The 17,134-nt window shown below is 37.1% G+C and overlaps 1 protein-coding gene across 1 annotated transcript in view; it reads left to right on the forward strand.

Moving 5' to 3' along the window:
* Window positions 1-6,031: 6,031 nt before the first annotated feature.
* LOC130558584 (5-hydroxytryptamine receptor 3A-like) overlaps window positions 6,032-17,134 on the forward strand; it is a 16,861-nt gene continuing 5,758 nt past the window's right edge. Inside the window, exons 1-6 of the mRNA XM_057341088.1 lie at window positions 6,032-6,197; window positions 7,268-7,446; window positions 7,543-7,587; window positions 8,122-8,231; window positions 10,491-10,663; window positions 13,434-13,573. Coding sequence (XP_057197071.1) covers window positions 10,594-10,663; window positions 13,434-13,573 — 210 coding nt within the window. The 5' untranslated portion in view covers window positions 6,032-6,197; window positions 7,268-7,446; window positions 7,543-7,587; window positions 8,122-8,231; window positions 10,491-10,593. The remainder of the gene's footprint in view (window positions 6,198-7,267; window positions 7,447-7,542; window positions 7,588-8,121; window positions 8,232-10,490; window positions 10,664-13,433; window positions 13,574-17,134) is intronic.

The raw sequence follows: 17,134 nt of genomic DNA on the forward strand, positions 1-17,134 counted from the left end.
CACAGAGCTTGGATCACCTACTGTACTCTCTTATGTGTGCTTTTTCTCATAGATTGTATGAGAAAAATCGTTTTCACCGGCTACATTCCAACACTGCAACTGGACTTTCTGAAAATCTTCACCGTGGCAGGAGTTGTCGAAATTGGGTTTCAGTGACCTGATGCTGCGTTAACTTGTGGACGAATGGCCAAACCACATGGAAAAGCTACGGTTTTGTAAATGGACAATTCCAACATTATGGATGTGGCATAAAAATGCTCAGAGAATGAATTTGTTACAAATATATTGAACCATCTGTTTATATTTTACTAAACCCTTGTTGATAGAGTCTAAACATAAAAAAATGTCAGTCTATGAACAAATTTTCTATTTTAAAAAAGGGAAATAAACATGCGTTATGGATGCGACAAAAAAAGGACGCATTTTTTTGGGAGACGACAAACTAGGATTTCTGTGAAATAAAATGCACAATCCTAAAGCAATAATACCCAATGAATGGAGAAGGGATGCCTCTTTAGAGAACATAAAGTAGTTATTTTATTTTCATTTTCATGTGTCCACTTATGAGGAATATGTAGCGTTATGGATGTGACAATCCTGAAAATGGCACTGACCTGACTATGAAAAATGCACTAAAAATAAAACAAATGCTTTACAAGTTTGAAGAGAGATCTCACATGGGTATTTGAACCACCAAATGTTAATATCTGTGCTGTTACCAAAGTGAAATCCGTTGGTAAAAACTAAAATTTTTCATGGTAAGGTTGACATTTTCACGGAATTGCCCAAATACCCGTGTTTGTGTGGACAGGGCACAACTTAGAGTGTTACTGAGGTTTGATATTTCACAACTGCCAGACCAACAGGTATTATCATATTCTTGTCAACACCCACTTTGAAGTCAGTTTAGTTTAAAACTTAACTCTGCACATCAACTAACTGGCTGCAACACGATCGCAAATGCTGGAACGCCATCGCGTATACTAGATCGCCATCAGAAAGTCTTGAGCACCTGCCCGTCCAAAGGTCTCCGCACAGCACTGCGACACACAGTTAAAAGAGAGAAGGCATTATTGACCTTTACTAAGCAACATTCACAGGGCTAAGAGTTGAGTATTTCAAAATAAATGTGTTGAGTTCAGCTTGATTTATTTATCCAAAGAAAATCTACAATGAGTGACAAAGAAAGAACACAATGACTGCAACCTAAAAACATCCGTCTAAAGACATACACAATTTAAAAAGTGCACTGTGTACTTTCTGTTGCTGGTTGTTTAATGTGATCATCATCAGTAAAAGTGTGCAGTACAATACAACTTTGGCGNTAATAATAGAAAAAGCCTCTTTAATATAAACAAACTAATACTGTCTGAGCTTTTCTTGGATTTTTTTGCATTTAAGAAATATCAGCATGTCCACGTTTAGATTTGCAGTGAAAATAGCGGCCCCTGCTGTTCAAAAAATGTATTGCGATTCAGTTCACACCTCAACCGATTTGAATCGTCACTCATTATAACCAATTTTCAACCGGCTCACGGTGAATCGTTACATCCCTATTAAGTATGATTGCATACACAAATAAAGTGTCATTTTAGCCCGGGGTAGACCGTTGGTGAAGCCAGGAGGAAAACTGTTAGATGTTAACAACAAAGTAAGAAGATGATTCCAGTTTCAGATATCTTCCCATGGGAAAGATGGTATTAAGGCTGATGAGCATTTTACATATGTCATCAACCTATTATGACTAACAAATATGCACAGTCACAGGTCTGGCAAATGTAAAACCCAAACCCTCGGCAAACCTCAAACTGTAATGAGCATTTTCTTGTCAACCCCCACATTGGGGTTACTTTGCTTTAAAAGGCAGCAACCTGTAACCAAGCTTTAGAGAAAGTCTTCTCCAACCTTCATCCAACATGAGCAAGATCATCGTTTATACAGGTGAAGGATTCACCGACAGACGCGTTGAATTCAACGGCAACGTGCCGAACTTGGTAGACAAAGGTTTGAACGACAGCATCTCATCTTTGAAAGTCATCGGCGCACCATGGGTCGCATATTACGATGTCAATTATGTCGGCAATCAACGGGTGTTTGAGGAAGGAGAGTACCCTACCCTTGTGGATAACAGGCAATTTTCTTCTCTCAGAATGATCACGGAAGACCTGAGGAACCCTGAAATCCAGCTGTTTGAGCACAACAATTATGGAGGAAGAAGTGTGATTCTGAAGCGTGAGTTGAATCTTCATCAGGTGGATTTTTCTGACACGGCTTCATCCCACAAAGTGAAGAGTGGTGTTTGGGTGCTGTATACGAGCATACCAATCGTGGAGGGAGGCAGCTCGTGTCCTTCCCTGGGCAAGAAGTTCCCAATTATTGTGAGATCGGCTTTAATGATGTGCTCAGCCAAGTTCGTCCCCTGCTGTCAAAAAGCTAGATAAACCTCCTTCACAACGCTCTTATAGCAGCTGAATGTGAACCAAAACTCTATTGGAAAGCATCAGGCAGGTGGTGGGGAATGACTTGATCTGAAGAAAATCTACAATGAGTGACAAAGAAAGAACACAATCACTGCAACCTAAAAACATCCGTCTAAAGACATACACAATTTAAAAAGTGCACTGTGTACTTTCTGTTGCTGCAGGTTGTTTAATGTGATCATCATCAGTAAAAGTGTGCAGTACAATACAACTTTGGCGGAGTCATGTATCTAGTCACCGATCACGCTGTGACTCTGTTATTTCCCTTGTTAGCATAGGAATGCTTGTAAAAGGTGTTTTGGAAACACATTATGCTGCATAAGTGACCGTGTCTTTGCAAGAGATAACTCAAAATATAAAGACACTTTAAATCTGACTGCTCTCATTGTCATTATTGTAGCCTACATTTAATTCATAATAACGACTTGAGGGTGAGTAATTCAGGGCAGAATTTTCATTTTTAACATCGCTGCAGATCGATAAAATCTCAAAACAACTTGAACAAAGTGACATCACAGTGTGCAGTACATAAACATCTCACAATGGAAAAAAACACAGGAGTAATCAGATCTAAATGGAGTTACTTGTACAGGCAGCATGGGCCAATCAGCAAGACTTAACACTACAAGTCTTGAATTTATTTCTTAAATATTTTCATCACGCCAATACTCCCTGCAGCTTTGTAAATACTGTAAACCAACCATTCTGTTTTCATAGCATAGTCTTTTATAGTTTGGAGGTGGATATTAGAGATAGCATCCATCTCATCAAACGTCAGGTGCACATAAATCCACAGAAGTATAAATAGAAATGTGTTTTATTATAAAGATGTTTTGCTAAATATATACTGTATATGTATGGATGTTCCTGTGACAACAGTTGCGAATATTATTAAGAAGTTTAAGGTCCATGGAATTGTAGCCAACCTCCCTGGGTGCGGCCGCGACAGGAAAATCCACCCCAGATTGAACAGAAGGAGAGTGAGAATGGTAGAAAAAGAACCAAGGAGAACTGCCAAAGAGATACAAGATGAACTACAAGGTGAGTCGGTTTCTGATCGTCGCTTTTTGAGCAAAAGTGTAACCCAGGAGGACTCCACTTTTGAAAGAAAAACATAAAAAAGCCAGATTAAAATTCATACTGACAAGCCACAATTCTTGTGGGAGAATGTATAAAAAAAGGGAGCAAAAGTGTACGGCAAAGTCACCTGTTTGCAAAGCAAGTTAAGCAACCCTTTGTCATAGTTGGCTCAAACAATGGCTCTTTACAAGTCTAATAGGGATTCATGGACAGTATGCGTGACAGATTATGATAAGTATTTCAGCCATTCTACATTTGTTGACTTATTCAATGAACTACTGCCGAATTATCTATTGTGCGCGTTTCATTCTTGTGAATTTGGTTATGCGTGCGTGTAGCAAATGTTTTGGAGAAATTACTTTTGAGACTAATCAGAAGGGGAACGGACTCTCTCAATGCTCATAAACTTTATAATTTGTGTTTGCTAGTGAACAAACACAATACCTTGAAATTGCGGGCTTCATCACTTGATTCCTTGCATTGTTATTCATCACAATAATTGTTTGTATTTTTTAGCTGCACTTAGTCTGGAATATATCTTTGTTTTTTATTTTTATATTTATTACATGACTAGGGGTGGTGTAATTTTGCTTAACTTCTTGAAGCATCCTGGTGTCAAGTGTTGTGTTAACAGACAGCTAATAACCCCCCAGTTAAGATGACTTCTAATGATAATACACTTACAATTACAAAGAAGAGGTTTCTTAACATCTTGTCCTGAAGCCCCTGGTCTCGCTAAGTTAAGTTAAGTCTTGAGTTTTGTTATGTTATACTATTTTGTTCTTGTTTTCCCCCTCGAGGGATGTCGTCCATGTTAAATAAATGTCTTTGTTGAAGAGCTGTCTGCACTTGGGTTCTGTTCCTGTCGGTTTCATGACATTTAGGATTTGTGACTGTCATCAGGTATTTACATAGACTGCTTGCATATCTCTGTAAATAAGGGTGATCTCGAAAGGAAAATCAGTACCAGCAAGATGATGATGATAGAATAATCTCTCTTTAATCCAAAAATGACACGCACGTACACCTGTACAGGATTAAGGATATTCTGTTTTATCTGCAGGTGAATGTCAATTTCCCTGGAGTGTTTGTGCTATACTCCCACAATGAAAACATGTGGTGCATTCTCTGCAATGCCATTTCTGTTCCTGAGAATAATCATCTCGCATTACAATTGACAGAATTGTTCCTGAAAGGATTATACTTAAGATGTATATTTACACAAATGAAAACTGATACTTGAATATTCACGTTAAAGCAGTTTAATCCTTGTGTTGCCCCAGGTGTTGATATTGAACAAACCTAAAGGGACAGTTCACCCAAAAATGAAAATTCTGTCATGAATTACTCACTCTCTAGTTGGTCCAAACCTGTATAAATGTCTTTGTTCTGATGAACACAGAAAGATATTTGGACAAATGCTTGCAACCAAACAGTTCTTGGACCCCATTGACTCCCATAGTAGGAAAAATGACAATGGTAGTCAAAAGTTCCCCAGAACTTTTTGTTGTCCCACATTCTTCAAAATATCTTTTGTGTTCACAGAACAACATATGGTGCAGTAAATTTTCCTATGGGAGTCAATGGGATCCAAGAACTGTTTGGTTATAAGCATTCTTCCAAATAACTTGTTCAACAGAACAAAGAAATTTATATCGATTTAGAAGGTGACTCGAAGGCGAGTAAATGATTAATATTTTGGGGTGAACTGTCCCTTTAAGAGAAATGTGAGGCTGATTTGAGAATTGTGGGTCCATTGAAGCTTTTTCAGTTACAGTTACATTACATTTATTTATTTATTCAGTTGTCAGTTTATTGCGATATGCAGCAGTAGACATTTCCCACTAATGACCACCTCCAGCCTGTGGACTGACCTTTCCTCCCAGTACCAGGAAACTCCCACCACCACTAACCAGGAGCAAAGATAGACTGCTTGTCACTATTTTAAATAGTATTATACCATGGTCTGTTTGAATACTGGATTCTGATTGGCTGGGAAGGTGGGCATTAAAAGCCTTTAACGCACGGGTAGCTCCAGTCAGTTTGATTACATTTACAATTAACTGACAAAATAACCGTCATTTTCACCTGTTTGATCTAAAATGACACTGTAAACATCAATAAAAGCTTTAACTTGGCAAATAACCATGGTATAAGCAGGATAATCCTCCGCTTCGCGTTAAAACCCTTTAATGCACGGCTAGCCGTGGATTATCCCTTACTTACTTACATTCAGTTGCATTATGCCTCCATTATTATTATAAAAACATGCACCAACAGTGATATCACTTTTTAAGGCCTTTTTTATTGAATTTAAATGACAATAATTCCAAGTCTATACCATTATTCCTGACTTATATTTAGGGAGATAATTTACATGCTTTGGGTGTTGGAAGTTCATTTTGCTTTGACATGTTTTTTCTAAGTTCTGTATGTATGGGGATAACATAACTCATTGCACGCAGACAGTTTTCTGTATTGTATTAGAACAATAGCAGCAGGTGGAGCGTGTTTCCCACAAACAGTATAAATATAAGCAAATAAGGTGTTTCAGACTCAATCTTCATCCTTGAGCAGATTTGGCAGAACTACCGGCCATGTACCTGCACCACCTCGCTTTGACTTTGGCATCAGTCTGTAAGTGTCTTTTTAAAATATAATTGTAATTCATGTTCTGTATTTTTTACAGTTGTGTTCTCAGATAAAAACTTATTACATTGAAAGTAGACAAAAAAAAGAGAGATTACAGTTATTTAGTTTGTTTTAAAGCAGGTCGAAATGTGTTACTTTGTGTTGTTGAGTGATGTAAAGAATCAGTAACACTTCAAATGAAGCCTGTATTTATAAGTCATTTAGCAGACGCTTTGGATAAATGACTAAATGTAAATGTATAATCCATAATAAGGCCATTTTAAATGCATTATAATGAAGGGAGGCATAACACTTTATTAAATATGTTGTATTGTTTCATAAATAATAATTGTTATGTGTTGATAAAACTTTCAAGACTATGACGATTTATAGCACACAATGAACTCCACACAGTTACCATAATTATTTGTTTGTATGAAAACTAGACTAAACATCTGAAGTCACTGAGCTTCTCAAGTAAATTAATTTAAGAACTTTTTGGCATTACTAGAAAACAACATAAAAATGATAAGTAAGAATTGTTTTATTATTATGTGGAGTTGTCACAATGGGGCAGACAGGCAAGTAAAGGGCAGATACATGTGCAGTTAAGACTTTTATTCATTTTATTAGTAAAATCCACAAGGTGAGTGAACGCACGGTAACAGCAGGTAACTGAGATAAACGAAACAGGAATCAACATGACAATCCACGGCACAGATCAAGACAGACGTTAATTGACTGACAAACCAACGAGACACAAGCAGGTCTATAAATACTGGACAGAAACCAGTAAAGTAATGAGTAACCATATAAGCACACTTGGAGGTAGGTATATTAGTGGACATGGCAACAAATTAGGAAGCAAAGTCGCAGGGAAACAAGGTCAAATCAAGCTCTGGGTTGGTAAGAGGAGTTCATCATGTGTTACGATGAACTTCTGTTAAATTTATGCCCGAAAGTTTTACCAAGTAAGTTTTATTACCAGACAAAAGGGTTTTGTTTATTTATTTCCTTAGTGTTGCTTTAAGGACATATTGATCTGTCTTTTATAATGTAAAGTGTCATTTCTGCAGGGTGGGTGTCTGCTGATGAATGCAACTCTACAGAACATGCTAGAGCTTATGTTGCACTTTCTAAAGACCTTAACCTGTCCAATAACAACAATCTGACAAAGAACACGCGGCCCGTTGATGAATATTACAGTCCTATCTGGGTTTCTGTATACCTCTATGTGACCGCCATCACAGATGTGGTAAAAGTTGAACATGATTTACTATTATTTGATCATTACAGTATGAATATGAGATGTCAAACAGTTTCATCACTAAACATTTACTTTAATCTGCAGAATGAAAATGCCCAGAGCATTACAACACAAGTACAAGTTGACACTGTAAGTGTTTTTAAACTCTTATTACTCCATGCACACACACACACGCACGCACGCACACAGTTTTACTGTAACACGTTTACATTTATGCATTTGGCAAATGCTTTTATCCAAAGCGTCTTACATTGCATTATACTATACGTTTGTTTCTAATTAAGGGTCTATGAATAATCACGTTCTAACATCTGAATTACTTCCACATGAACTAATGGTGAGTGGAGAAATGGACTAATCAAGAACTAATAAAGGGCTAGTCATGATCATTCATGTGTTAATAATGTCCAGGTTAACTACGTGTTATTAATTCATGTTTGTTAGTGTATTAGTTAACACCTGGAAATAAAACTTATCAAGTGGACGGTAGAATAAAGAGCCAGGAGTTCTTCATATTAGCTCATTCCTCCACTTATCATCAGTTCATGTGGAATTAAGTAATAATACTGATGTTATTTCATGCTTATTCGTCAATGTGCTAACTTACAGTAATATCATGAAAGTTTCATTGCCAATCATCTCAATGTTTAAATGTTTTTGTAGTGGTGGAGAAACAGTGATATATATTGGAACCCATCAAACTATTGTGACATTTATGAAATTACAACTCTGAAAGATTTGTTTTGGGCTCCCGACATTGTCGTTCTCGAAAGGTAAGGTTAAGATTTTTTTGGCCTTCTCACTTTCATCTGTAGAAAAAGTTACAGTCATCCAGAGGTGCACAACACAATGACATTTACAAAGCAAAGTTCACAACATAAGGACACAACACGAGCAATAAAGACACAACACTTTCCCTGTGGAAACATGTAGATGGCCCAACCTGGTCTCATAGGAAACACGTACATCTGTACACGTTTTGCAGCGCCACAAAATTTATGTACCATCAGGTACATATTGGCACAGTTTTGAGACACAAAAGTCCACTGGGGGCGCTAATGGTCACCTAAAGAATGCGTGTCAGTGTCACGGTCTGCCTCTGAAAGTATTTTATAAATGCGTATTATTTGTACTTTAAAAGATATTTTAGAGCACCTAACCCCACTCCTACCCTAAACCTAAGACTACCTACTTAAACACGCAACAAGGAAATAGAAGCCAGACACGGGTATTTATCGCAAACACAGTATAAAAGCATTACAAACAGATTGCGTTGCATTACGAGTCTTCTAAAGGCGTGCGATGAGCACAGCAGGTTTTAATCGCTGACGATCGCATGCAGTCATGTTTTATTAACGTGTACGCTCGAGGTTGGCGCGTGACGCAATCGGAGCGGGACAGACAATGGCGTTTCATAACGTAAGTGAATGTGATGACGCAACCAGTCACAAGACACACGAGAGCCAATGCCATTTCACTGTAGAAGCTCCGGCGGCAATTTTTTTAATTCCGTCAATGTGCGCATCCGGTCCAGATCAGAGTTTTATGGCGGATGGAGAAGGATATCGCTTTTGGGTCTGTTCTTTGGCCTCGGAACAATTGCACTTTTTGAATAAACAGCACACGTAGCCGTATCTTCCTGTTACATGTTGTGTTTTATATTGTATAATATACAAACTGATAGGTTTAGGGACGAGGTCGGGTTACGTGCTCAAATACGTCTAAATTGTTCCTACGAAAAAATAAACGTGCACAAAATACGACGTCTGATTAAATTCAAAATCATTACACCCCAATATAATATAATATGGAGTTGTTTAACATTACTGTTTTGGGAAATTGTGATACTGGGCTGCAATATATACAAAATAACAAGAAACTATAATCCACAAACTAACATCAGACGGAGAACATGAAACACCAACGGCAGAAAACAGAAACACTAGGGCTATAAATACACATGTATTAACAAGATAACAAGAGGAGCTGACTAGACACACCTGGAAACACTAATCAACATGAAAAACTGCAAAGAAACAAAGCCACTAGATGGAAAATCTGCAACCTTTAGCCCAAAACAAACGTAACGGCTAATGCTAACGCCTCAGCGGAATGCAGGAAGGGAGACCACAGGCTAGTTTGTTTAACCTCTAAAACTCCAGGCCGTTTTTGGGATTGCCGCCTGAATTTGGCATACCCAATCTTAAAAGCACACCATATCCACATACAGTTGTGTAAATACAATATTTTGGTATCATATTCCAGATGGATGTCAATGGGTGTTTGATTGTTGTCTAACTGACCTGCACAGAACTTCCTGGTTTTTGATAAGCCAGCTCAGGCATTTTCGGTGAACTGACAGCTATAGGATCTCATTCCACGCTCGCTGCCCTGAAAAGTGTGAAAGTGGTGACTGAATGGAAATTTGCTGAGAAGAAACAGTGAGAGGCGCAGCAGTGCTCATCTGTTCTCCCCTCGTGCCGCTGAAATGTAAACATCCTTTCATCTGGTTTTACGTTGAAACAACTCAACTAACGTTATGGCATGACTACTGTACGTATCCGACTATTCTGACTGTATTTCAGTGGTGTTGCTGTTAAAGCTGCCTCAGAAAACTGAAGATACCCCCACACACCAATGAGAGCCGAAGTTGTATCTCATTGCGGAAGTTTATAAGATTGCTCTGTACATGTAGTCAATTATGATGTTTCGTGAACACTGGTTTGCTTTTTAAATTTCATTGTGTGTTGTGCTCGTCTGTGTTTATGTAAACAATAATTGAGGATAGGTAGAAGAAAAATGAAATGCATACGCAAGCGTTAAACCTGCTTTACTCATATTCAGAGCTGAATGTCTCAACTTAAAGGGTTCACTCCAACAACATCTAAAATCATTATTTTCTCATTTTTAAATAATTTTCTTGTAATAATTTATTATGTTATTCACTAAGAACACAAGAATGACATGTTACCTGTTTTTAATTATCCCTCCCTTGTCTGTAATTGTCATCTCTATATTTTATGTTCTTTTAGCATCAAGACAGAGTTTGCAACAAAAGAGTCTCCATATATCAACGTACATTATTGGGGTTAAATACAAAAAACAGAGATATTATCTCTGACCGCTGCCTGTAACATGGAGCTGTACAAGTTTCCCTTCGACACACAAAACTGCACGCTAACCTTTAAATCCTTAATGCATTCAGGTAAATCTGAAACCAGTAAATCAGTGCAAACACACACACACACACTTAATATATTTATATATAGCTGCGGGAAAATATTAAGAGTATTACGAATTTTCATTTCAAATCAGCATTTATATACTGAATATTGTGGCCATTCCAGTCCAGTGTCTGTTGTATTTCAACAAAATCAAACCTCAGGAGTGACACAAAGTCATCCATCAGCAATGTGAAAGACTGACAGCATGACAAGACACATAAAAACTGTCATAAAAATCAAGGTTATCACATAAAATAAATGATAATTTTGGAACTTTTCCTAAATACATGTATTTATTCCTGTTGTATTGCTAAAAAGTGAATATTAACTTCTTTAACTCTTTAATTTAATCGCAGTATTTGAGGTCTGAAAAAATAGAGAGCATTTTTTTCTGTTATTTTCACCTGTTTCTCCAGTTTTCATTTTCTGCAAATAAATGCAAATAGAAACATTTTGGAAATCTGGGAGAAATATTGTTAGTAGTTCACAGAATGAAAGAAAATGAACTTTTACCTATGTATACTGTATATATAATGACATCCCTCTATTTAAAATTCTTATTCTCCAATGAAAGGTTTATTTTCACAGCCTTGAATACATTTACCGGTATGAATAATTTTAAGCAGACACTGTAAAAAAAACTGCAATTGTACAGGCTTTTTCTGGTATTTTTTTTACAGATTTTCTACGTAAAATGTAAAAAGAAAAATAATAATTTACTTTAGATTTCTTTAATTTAATTTTTGAAATACGGTCAAAAAAAGACTGCAAATTTACAAGAAAAACCAGGGGAAAGTGTAATTTTACAAGAAAACCAGTTATTTTACAGTTTATTTCTGGTGCCCCAGCTGCCAGGAAATTTCCATTTTTCTAATAAGATTTATTTTTTACAGTTTATTTTTGAAATACGGTAAAAAACTATAAAATTACAGAACAAGACAACAAATTTGGGGAAAACTATTTAATATTTATCCTTGTATCCTATAATTTTACAGAAAAAAATATTTTACAGTATATTTTTATTTTTTCACTTTACGGAAAATTTCACTTTTTTTACAGTGTGCCTGTATATGGGCCATTCTACAGAATTCGTGCAAACTGCTGTCCCACATAAAAAAACACATTTAAAAAGCATTCAAGTATTCAAATCTTAGTTGTTTACTAAGATCCTTCAATCATCTTTCGAAACCCACAATAATATTTATAATATCAGTAAGCTTAATATATTCAAAATCATCATTTATTAGGTACTTTCAATTGGGAGGTGGGTGTACCGAACCCAAACCCCTAAATTTCAACTTTTTCCATTGTTGTTTTTGAAAATATATTTTTGATGTTTTTAAACAAGTGAAGTTCAAAAAACATTTAATTTATATTTTATTTTTAAATGATTAAACTTAATGGAAAAAATATGTCCCGGATTTTCATGTCACTATCGAAACAGTGTATGTTTTAGTCCATTGGCTGAGACTAATTTTAGCAACACCCCTGCATTTTTTGATCAAGAATCATTACTGTGTCCCTCTCTCTAATAGCTACATGTTGAGTAGATCGGTCTTATCATTTTGAAGTAAATGTGTTCAAAAGTCAGAAAATCTGTGTGTAACTAAGGAACGTCTCTTTTTTTCTGCAATTAAGCAAACTTTTTTTGGGCGTTATTCCATAAAATGTATGTTTTATGTGTATACATCTGTTCAGATCTGTGCCTTCGAACCATGTGCTGATTAGCATCTTTGAGCTAGGCTCAAAAGTATTCAAAAATTGTCACTACCAAAACAGTCACGACCGAAACGTATCACGGGGCATCATTGTTTCGGTAGTGACAAAAATTGTTTCGGTAGTGACAAAAAGGAACACTTAATCCTTTATTTGGGGAAATAAACAAAACTCTGTACAGTTATGCAAATCATTAGTATTTTAGTATGTTTCAGTAGTGATCTAGTGTGTGAGCTGTAGGTTTTCTATTAGATATTTAATGTCAGATGTGTGTCTAATGTCATATGTGCTGGTTGCGTATGTGCAACATAGTTAGTTTTTTGTATTAACATAAAATGCTGAAAGTCTGATTCAGCTGTGCAAATTAAATATTGTGATCACTACCAAAACATTACCATCACTACTGAAAATGTGTGTGTCACGACCGAAACGTGGGATGTTTTGTCAAAAATAGATGTTATGATAGTGTTTGGTTCAATCTATATACAGTATAAACTAATGAATCCTTAACTTTGAAATCAGTATAATCAATTTTATGCCTTTTACAAAGAAAGGTTGGATTCAAAATACAACAAATGTCATAAATTACACTTTAAATATTGTTAAAATTGTGACTGTTATTGATTTACATGTGGAAACATTTTTTTAACAATAGCAAAAAATAAATTTAAAAAGTAGATTTAAACAAAATCTTAATATGTAAATATAATCCTTTTTATTAAATTATATATTATTGTGTTTCGGTAGTGACAAAATTTGGGTAGAGTGAGAATTTACCCAAACTTTCTGAAATTACACTATGAAAATTAACTGCACAATTACTAGAAATGTGTACCTTTGATATTATACAATTTGCATACATAAAAATTCTGTTTCTGATGTTTCCAATTCTGATTTTGCACCAATTCTGTTGAATGGCCCATATACAGTATATATGTATATATCAACCCATAAAAGGTTAATTTATAACTTAATGGTATATGGAATATAAAATATAACAACTCAAATGTCTGTTAATCATTTGTTTATCCACAGACACAGAGGTAAAAATGTATGGCTATTCAAGTGATTTTCCAAGTACTTCATCAAACACACAGTCTTTTAAGATCCCGGGAGAGTGGCAACTTATCGATAAAACGCAATCATATCACAACGGAGAAAAGGTGTCATTTCAGGTACAGTGCAGAGGACACATCATAATCCATTATGATACTCATAATAATGTTCTTAAATATAGAATTTATAGCTTTATTTTTATTAATAAGTGAGTTATTGAATGACTTATAGTTTGTTGTTAGCTGTTGTTAGAATCCAACTATGACTATGCCAAAAATTCTAGCTCAAACTGATCCAAGGATCAGTGTCCAGGGTGAAGTGAAGTGAAGTGAAAGTGAAAGTGAAAGTGAAAGTGAAGTGAAAGTGACCTATTAGTCAGATATGGTGACCCATACCCGAAATGTGACCTCTGCATTTAACCCATCCAGAGAGTAGTGAACACACGCACAGCAAGTCGTGAACACACCCAGTGTCCAGGGTAGGGTTGCCATCCTTAAAGGATCAGAACATAAGCAATCAGATTTCCTTTAACGGTGCTGTGTGTAATTTTTTGAAGGATCCATTGACAGAAAAGGTGTATAAAGATCACGGGTCCCCACATGGAATTTCTCCATTACATTCCTAAATACATCATCTCCTTCGGCAAAGAAGAGAAAACATGACATCTGTGAGTCCTGTGTGAGCCACCGTACTGCTTTGAAAGTGAGGGGGGAGGTGTGGAGTGAGCAATTGGTTGCATTTTGCAACCTCACCACTAGATGTCTCTAAAATTTCCACGTTGCTCCTTGCTGTTTACATGTAAGAGGTCTTATGCCCAGTTCAGACCGCCAGCGAAACCCAGCGACAAAGCGATTCCATTAATTTCAATGGAGAGCCGGCGACTTACGGCGACACAAGCAACAGTGACCATTGGCGACAGGAAGTGGGCGTGTCTAGCAACTCAACAAAGTTGACAATTGCTCAACTTTATGCAAATGATGAGCGAATTTCGGAAAAGACTACCAATAGAAGTAAAGCAGCGGAGCTCACATCATCCATTTACATTTACATTTAGTCATTTAGCAGACGCTTTTATCCAAAGCGACTTACAGAGAGTTCAGGGAGCAATAAGCGATATGTCATACAGGAGCAATAACACAGTAGGTGCTAATACAAAGTTACTAGTTTCAACAAAAGCCAGACCAATACCTGTTGAGAGAAAGAGAGAGGGTTAGACTTTTTTTCTTTTCTTTTTTCCCCTCATTTGTCTGTCAAGTATTCACAGAAGAGAAGGGTTTTAAGTAGTTTTTTGAATGTTGTGAGAGATGTGGTTGACCGGACCGAGTTAGGAAGAATGTTCCACCAGGAAGGAGTTGTGAAGGAGAAAGAGCGGGAAAGTGATTTACTGCCCGTATGAGAAGGCAATACAAGACGCCGCTGGTTTGCTGAATGCAGGGATCTTGATGGGGTGTAGGAGGGTGTGAAAGTATGCCGGTGCAGATCCGGTGATAGTCCTGTAGGCAAGCATTAGTGACTTGAATCTGATACGGGCTTCAACCGGTAGCCAGTGGAGAGAGATGAAAAGGGGCGTCACTTGAGCCCTTTTGGGCTGTTGGAAGATGAGGTGTGCTGCTGCGTTCTGAACCAGCTGGAGTGGTTTGATAGCCTTTGCAGGAAGACCGGCAAAGAGAGCGTCGCTGTAGTCCAACCTTGAGATGACCAGGGCCTGGACAAGGAGTTGTGCCGCATGCTCAGTCAGATGAGGTCTGACCTTTCTCATGTAGAATAAGGCATATCGGCATGACCGCGTTGTCTTTGCAATGTGATCGTTGAAGGACAGCTGTTCATCAAATATGACTCCGAGGTTCCTGGCTGTTTTGGAAGGAGTGATTGTGGTATTGCAAAGTCGGATGGTGAGATCGTGTTGCACCGTGGGGTGTGCCGGAAACACGAGTAGTTCCGTCTTGGCAGGGTTCAGCTGGAGGTGATGCTCTTTCATCCAAGCTGAGATGTCCTCTAGGCAGGCTGTAATGCGAGCTGCTACAGTGGTATCGTCTGGGTGAAATGAGATGTAGATCTGGGTGTGTCTATATAAAGTGTTTGTCTATATAAAGTTTTTATTTCATTCATCTCGCCCGTTTTCCATCACTTGTTACTCTAAGCAGAAGCACAAGATAAATAAAACAGCAAACTTGATTTTCTTTAGCTGTGGGTTGTGTTTCGGCTCTGCACGGATGAATCTGATGTCTGTGATCAGATCTGATCTGTCATTGCATAACAAAATGACAAAAAATCATAGGCCTATCCAACATCATAATCTGAACAAATAAAGAACATATCTAGTGATTTTGTTCTGATCAAATAAAAACGTAAATGAAAATAAACTAAATAACGTGACCTATGATCAATATAATCACAATGACCACTAATAGGCTAATGATAGATAAACATGCAAAACATGTAAAAGATGTGCAGGTTACTATTTGCATAACCATAATTTTACTAGAAATATCATGTTTAATAGTTCATGTATGAAGCTGTTTTATGACGAATACAACAAAACTAGGCCTTCTATTTTTTTGGGGGGGGGTCTTTTTTTTTCAAATCAATCCACTTGGCAGCCAAATATCTTTGAGCATCTATTTCCAGTTATGCAAGTTAGTTCAACCATATACCATCACATTACAATGATACAGTATAATGCTGACTGCAGTGACAAATACATAAAACGATCACTAGATGGCTCTCAACCCTAAGAAGAAGAAAGATGTTAAACATATCATGTGACAGTGGCTCAATGGGTAAAGCATTGTGTTAGCGGTATAAAGGGTCGTAGGTTTGAGTCCTGATAACATGTACAATGCAGTGTAGGCCTAAGTCACTTCTGTAAAAGCATTTTATCATTATTGGGCCAACAGACCCAATGATGCGGAGTTATATTAAAATCTGATGTGAATGTAATGAATGTAACGTTTGACTACGAGTAGATAACACGGTTCACACGTGAATGAAAGACTTTCCTGCACCTCTGCTTTATCAGGTTCAACGTCTCATAATGAAGAAGTGAGATCAGATGATTGAGATGTTTGTGAGGACATTTGTTCGCCTCTGAATGTGACTTTAGTTCATTCATGCAAAGGGCCAAACAAGCAGTAATCGTTTCACGAGACCCCCTGCACCCCAACCAAAAGAGAAATTAAACCCGAGGAAAACAATTTGAGAATCAACCCTCGTTTTGGTTGTCATGAAGCACTCAGCACATGCAGATGGTGCAGGGGCGTAGCTACAGGGTGGCCATGGCTACCCCTGAACGATGGATGGCCACCTATCTGGCCACCTCTGTTGTGCGAAGCAGTTAGAAGATGTGTGTCGGAGTTTACGGAGCGCTACGCAGATCATTTAGCGAGGATCAGGTCAGTAAAATCAGTCTTGTTTAACTGGATTTCAGTCATTAATTACATTTTCGCCAAAGGTTAAGTTGGGGTACAGCAATGTTTATTTTCTATAAAAAATGCTAACTTACTTCAAATGATAGCTAGCAAATTATTTAAAAATAATGTTAGCACATGAAAGCATTGCAAATCAATTGTTTACTTTACGTTCTTTGTGTATGTTTTTGACCAGCAAACTATGTGTAATGAAGAATTGGTGTAAATTCCAGTAGAAGTTAAAGAATTTCTGTCTGTAAGGATTTTTTGGTC

This window comes from Triplophysa rosa, linkage group LG1 (assembly GCF_024868665.1).
Source record: "Triplophysa rosa linkage group LG1, Trosa_1v2, whole genome shotgun sequence".
In the NCBI taxonomy this organism is placed as follows: Eukaryota; Metazoa; Chordata; class Actinopteri; order Cypriniformes; family Nemacheilidae; genus Triplophysa; species Triplophysa rosa.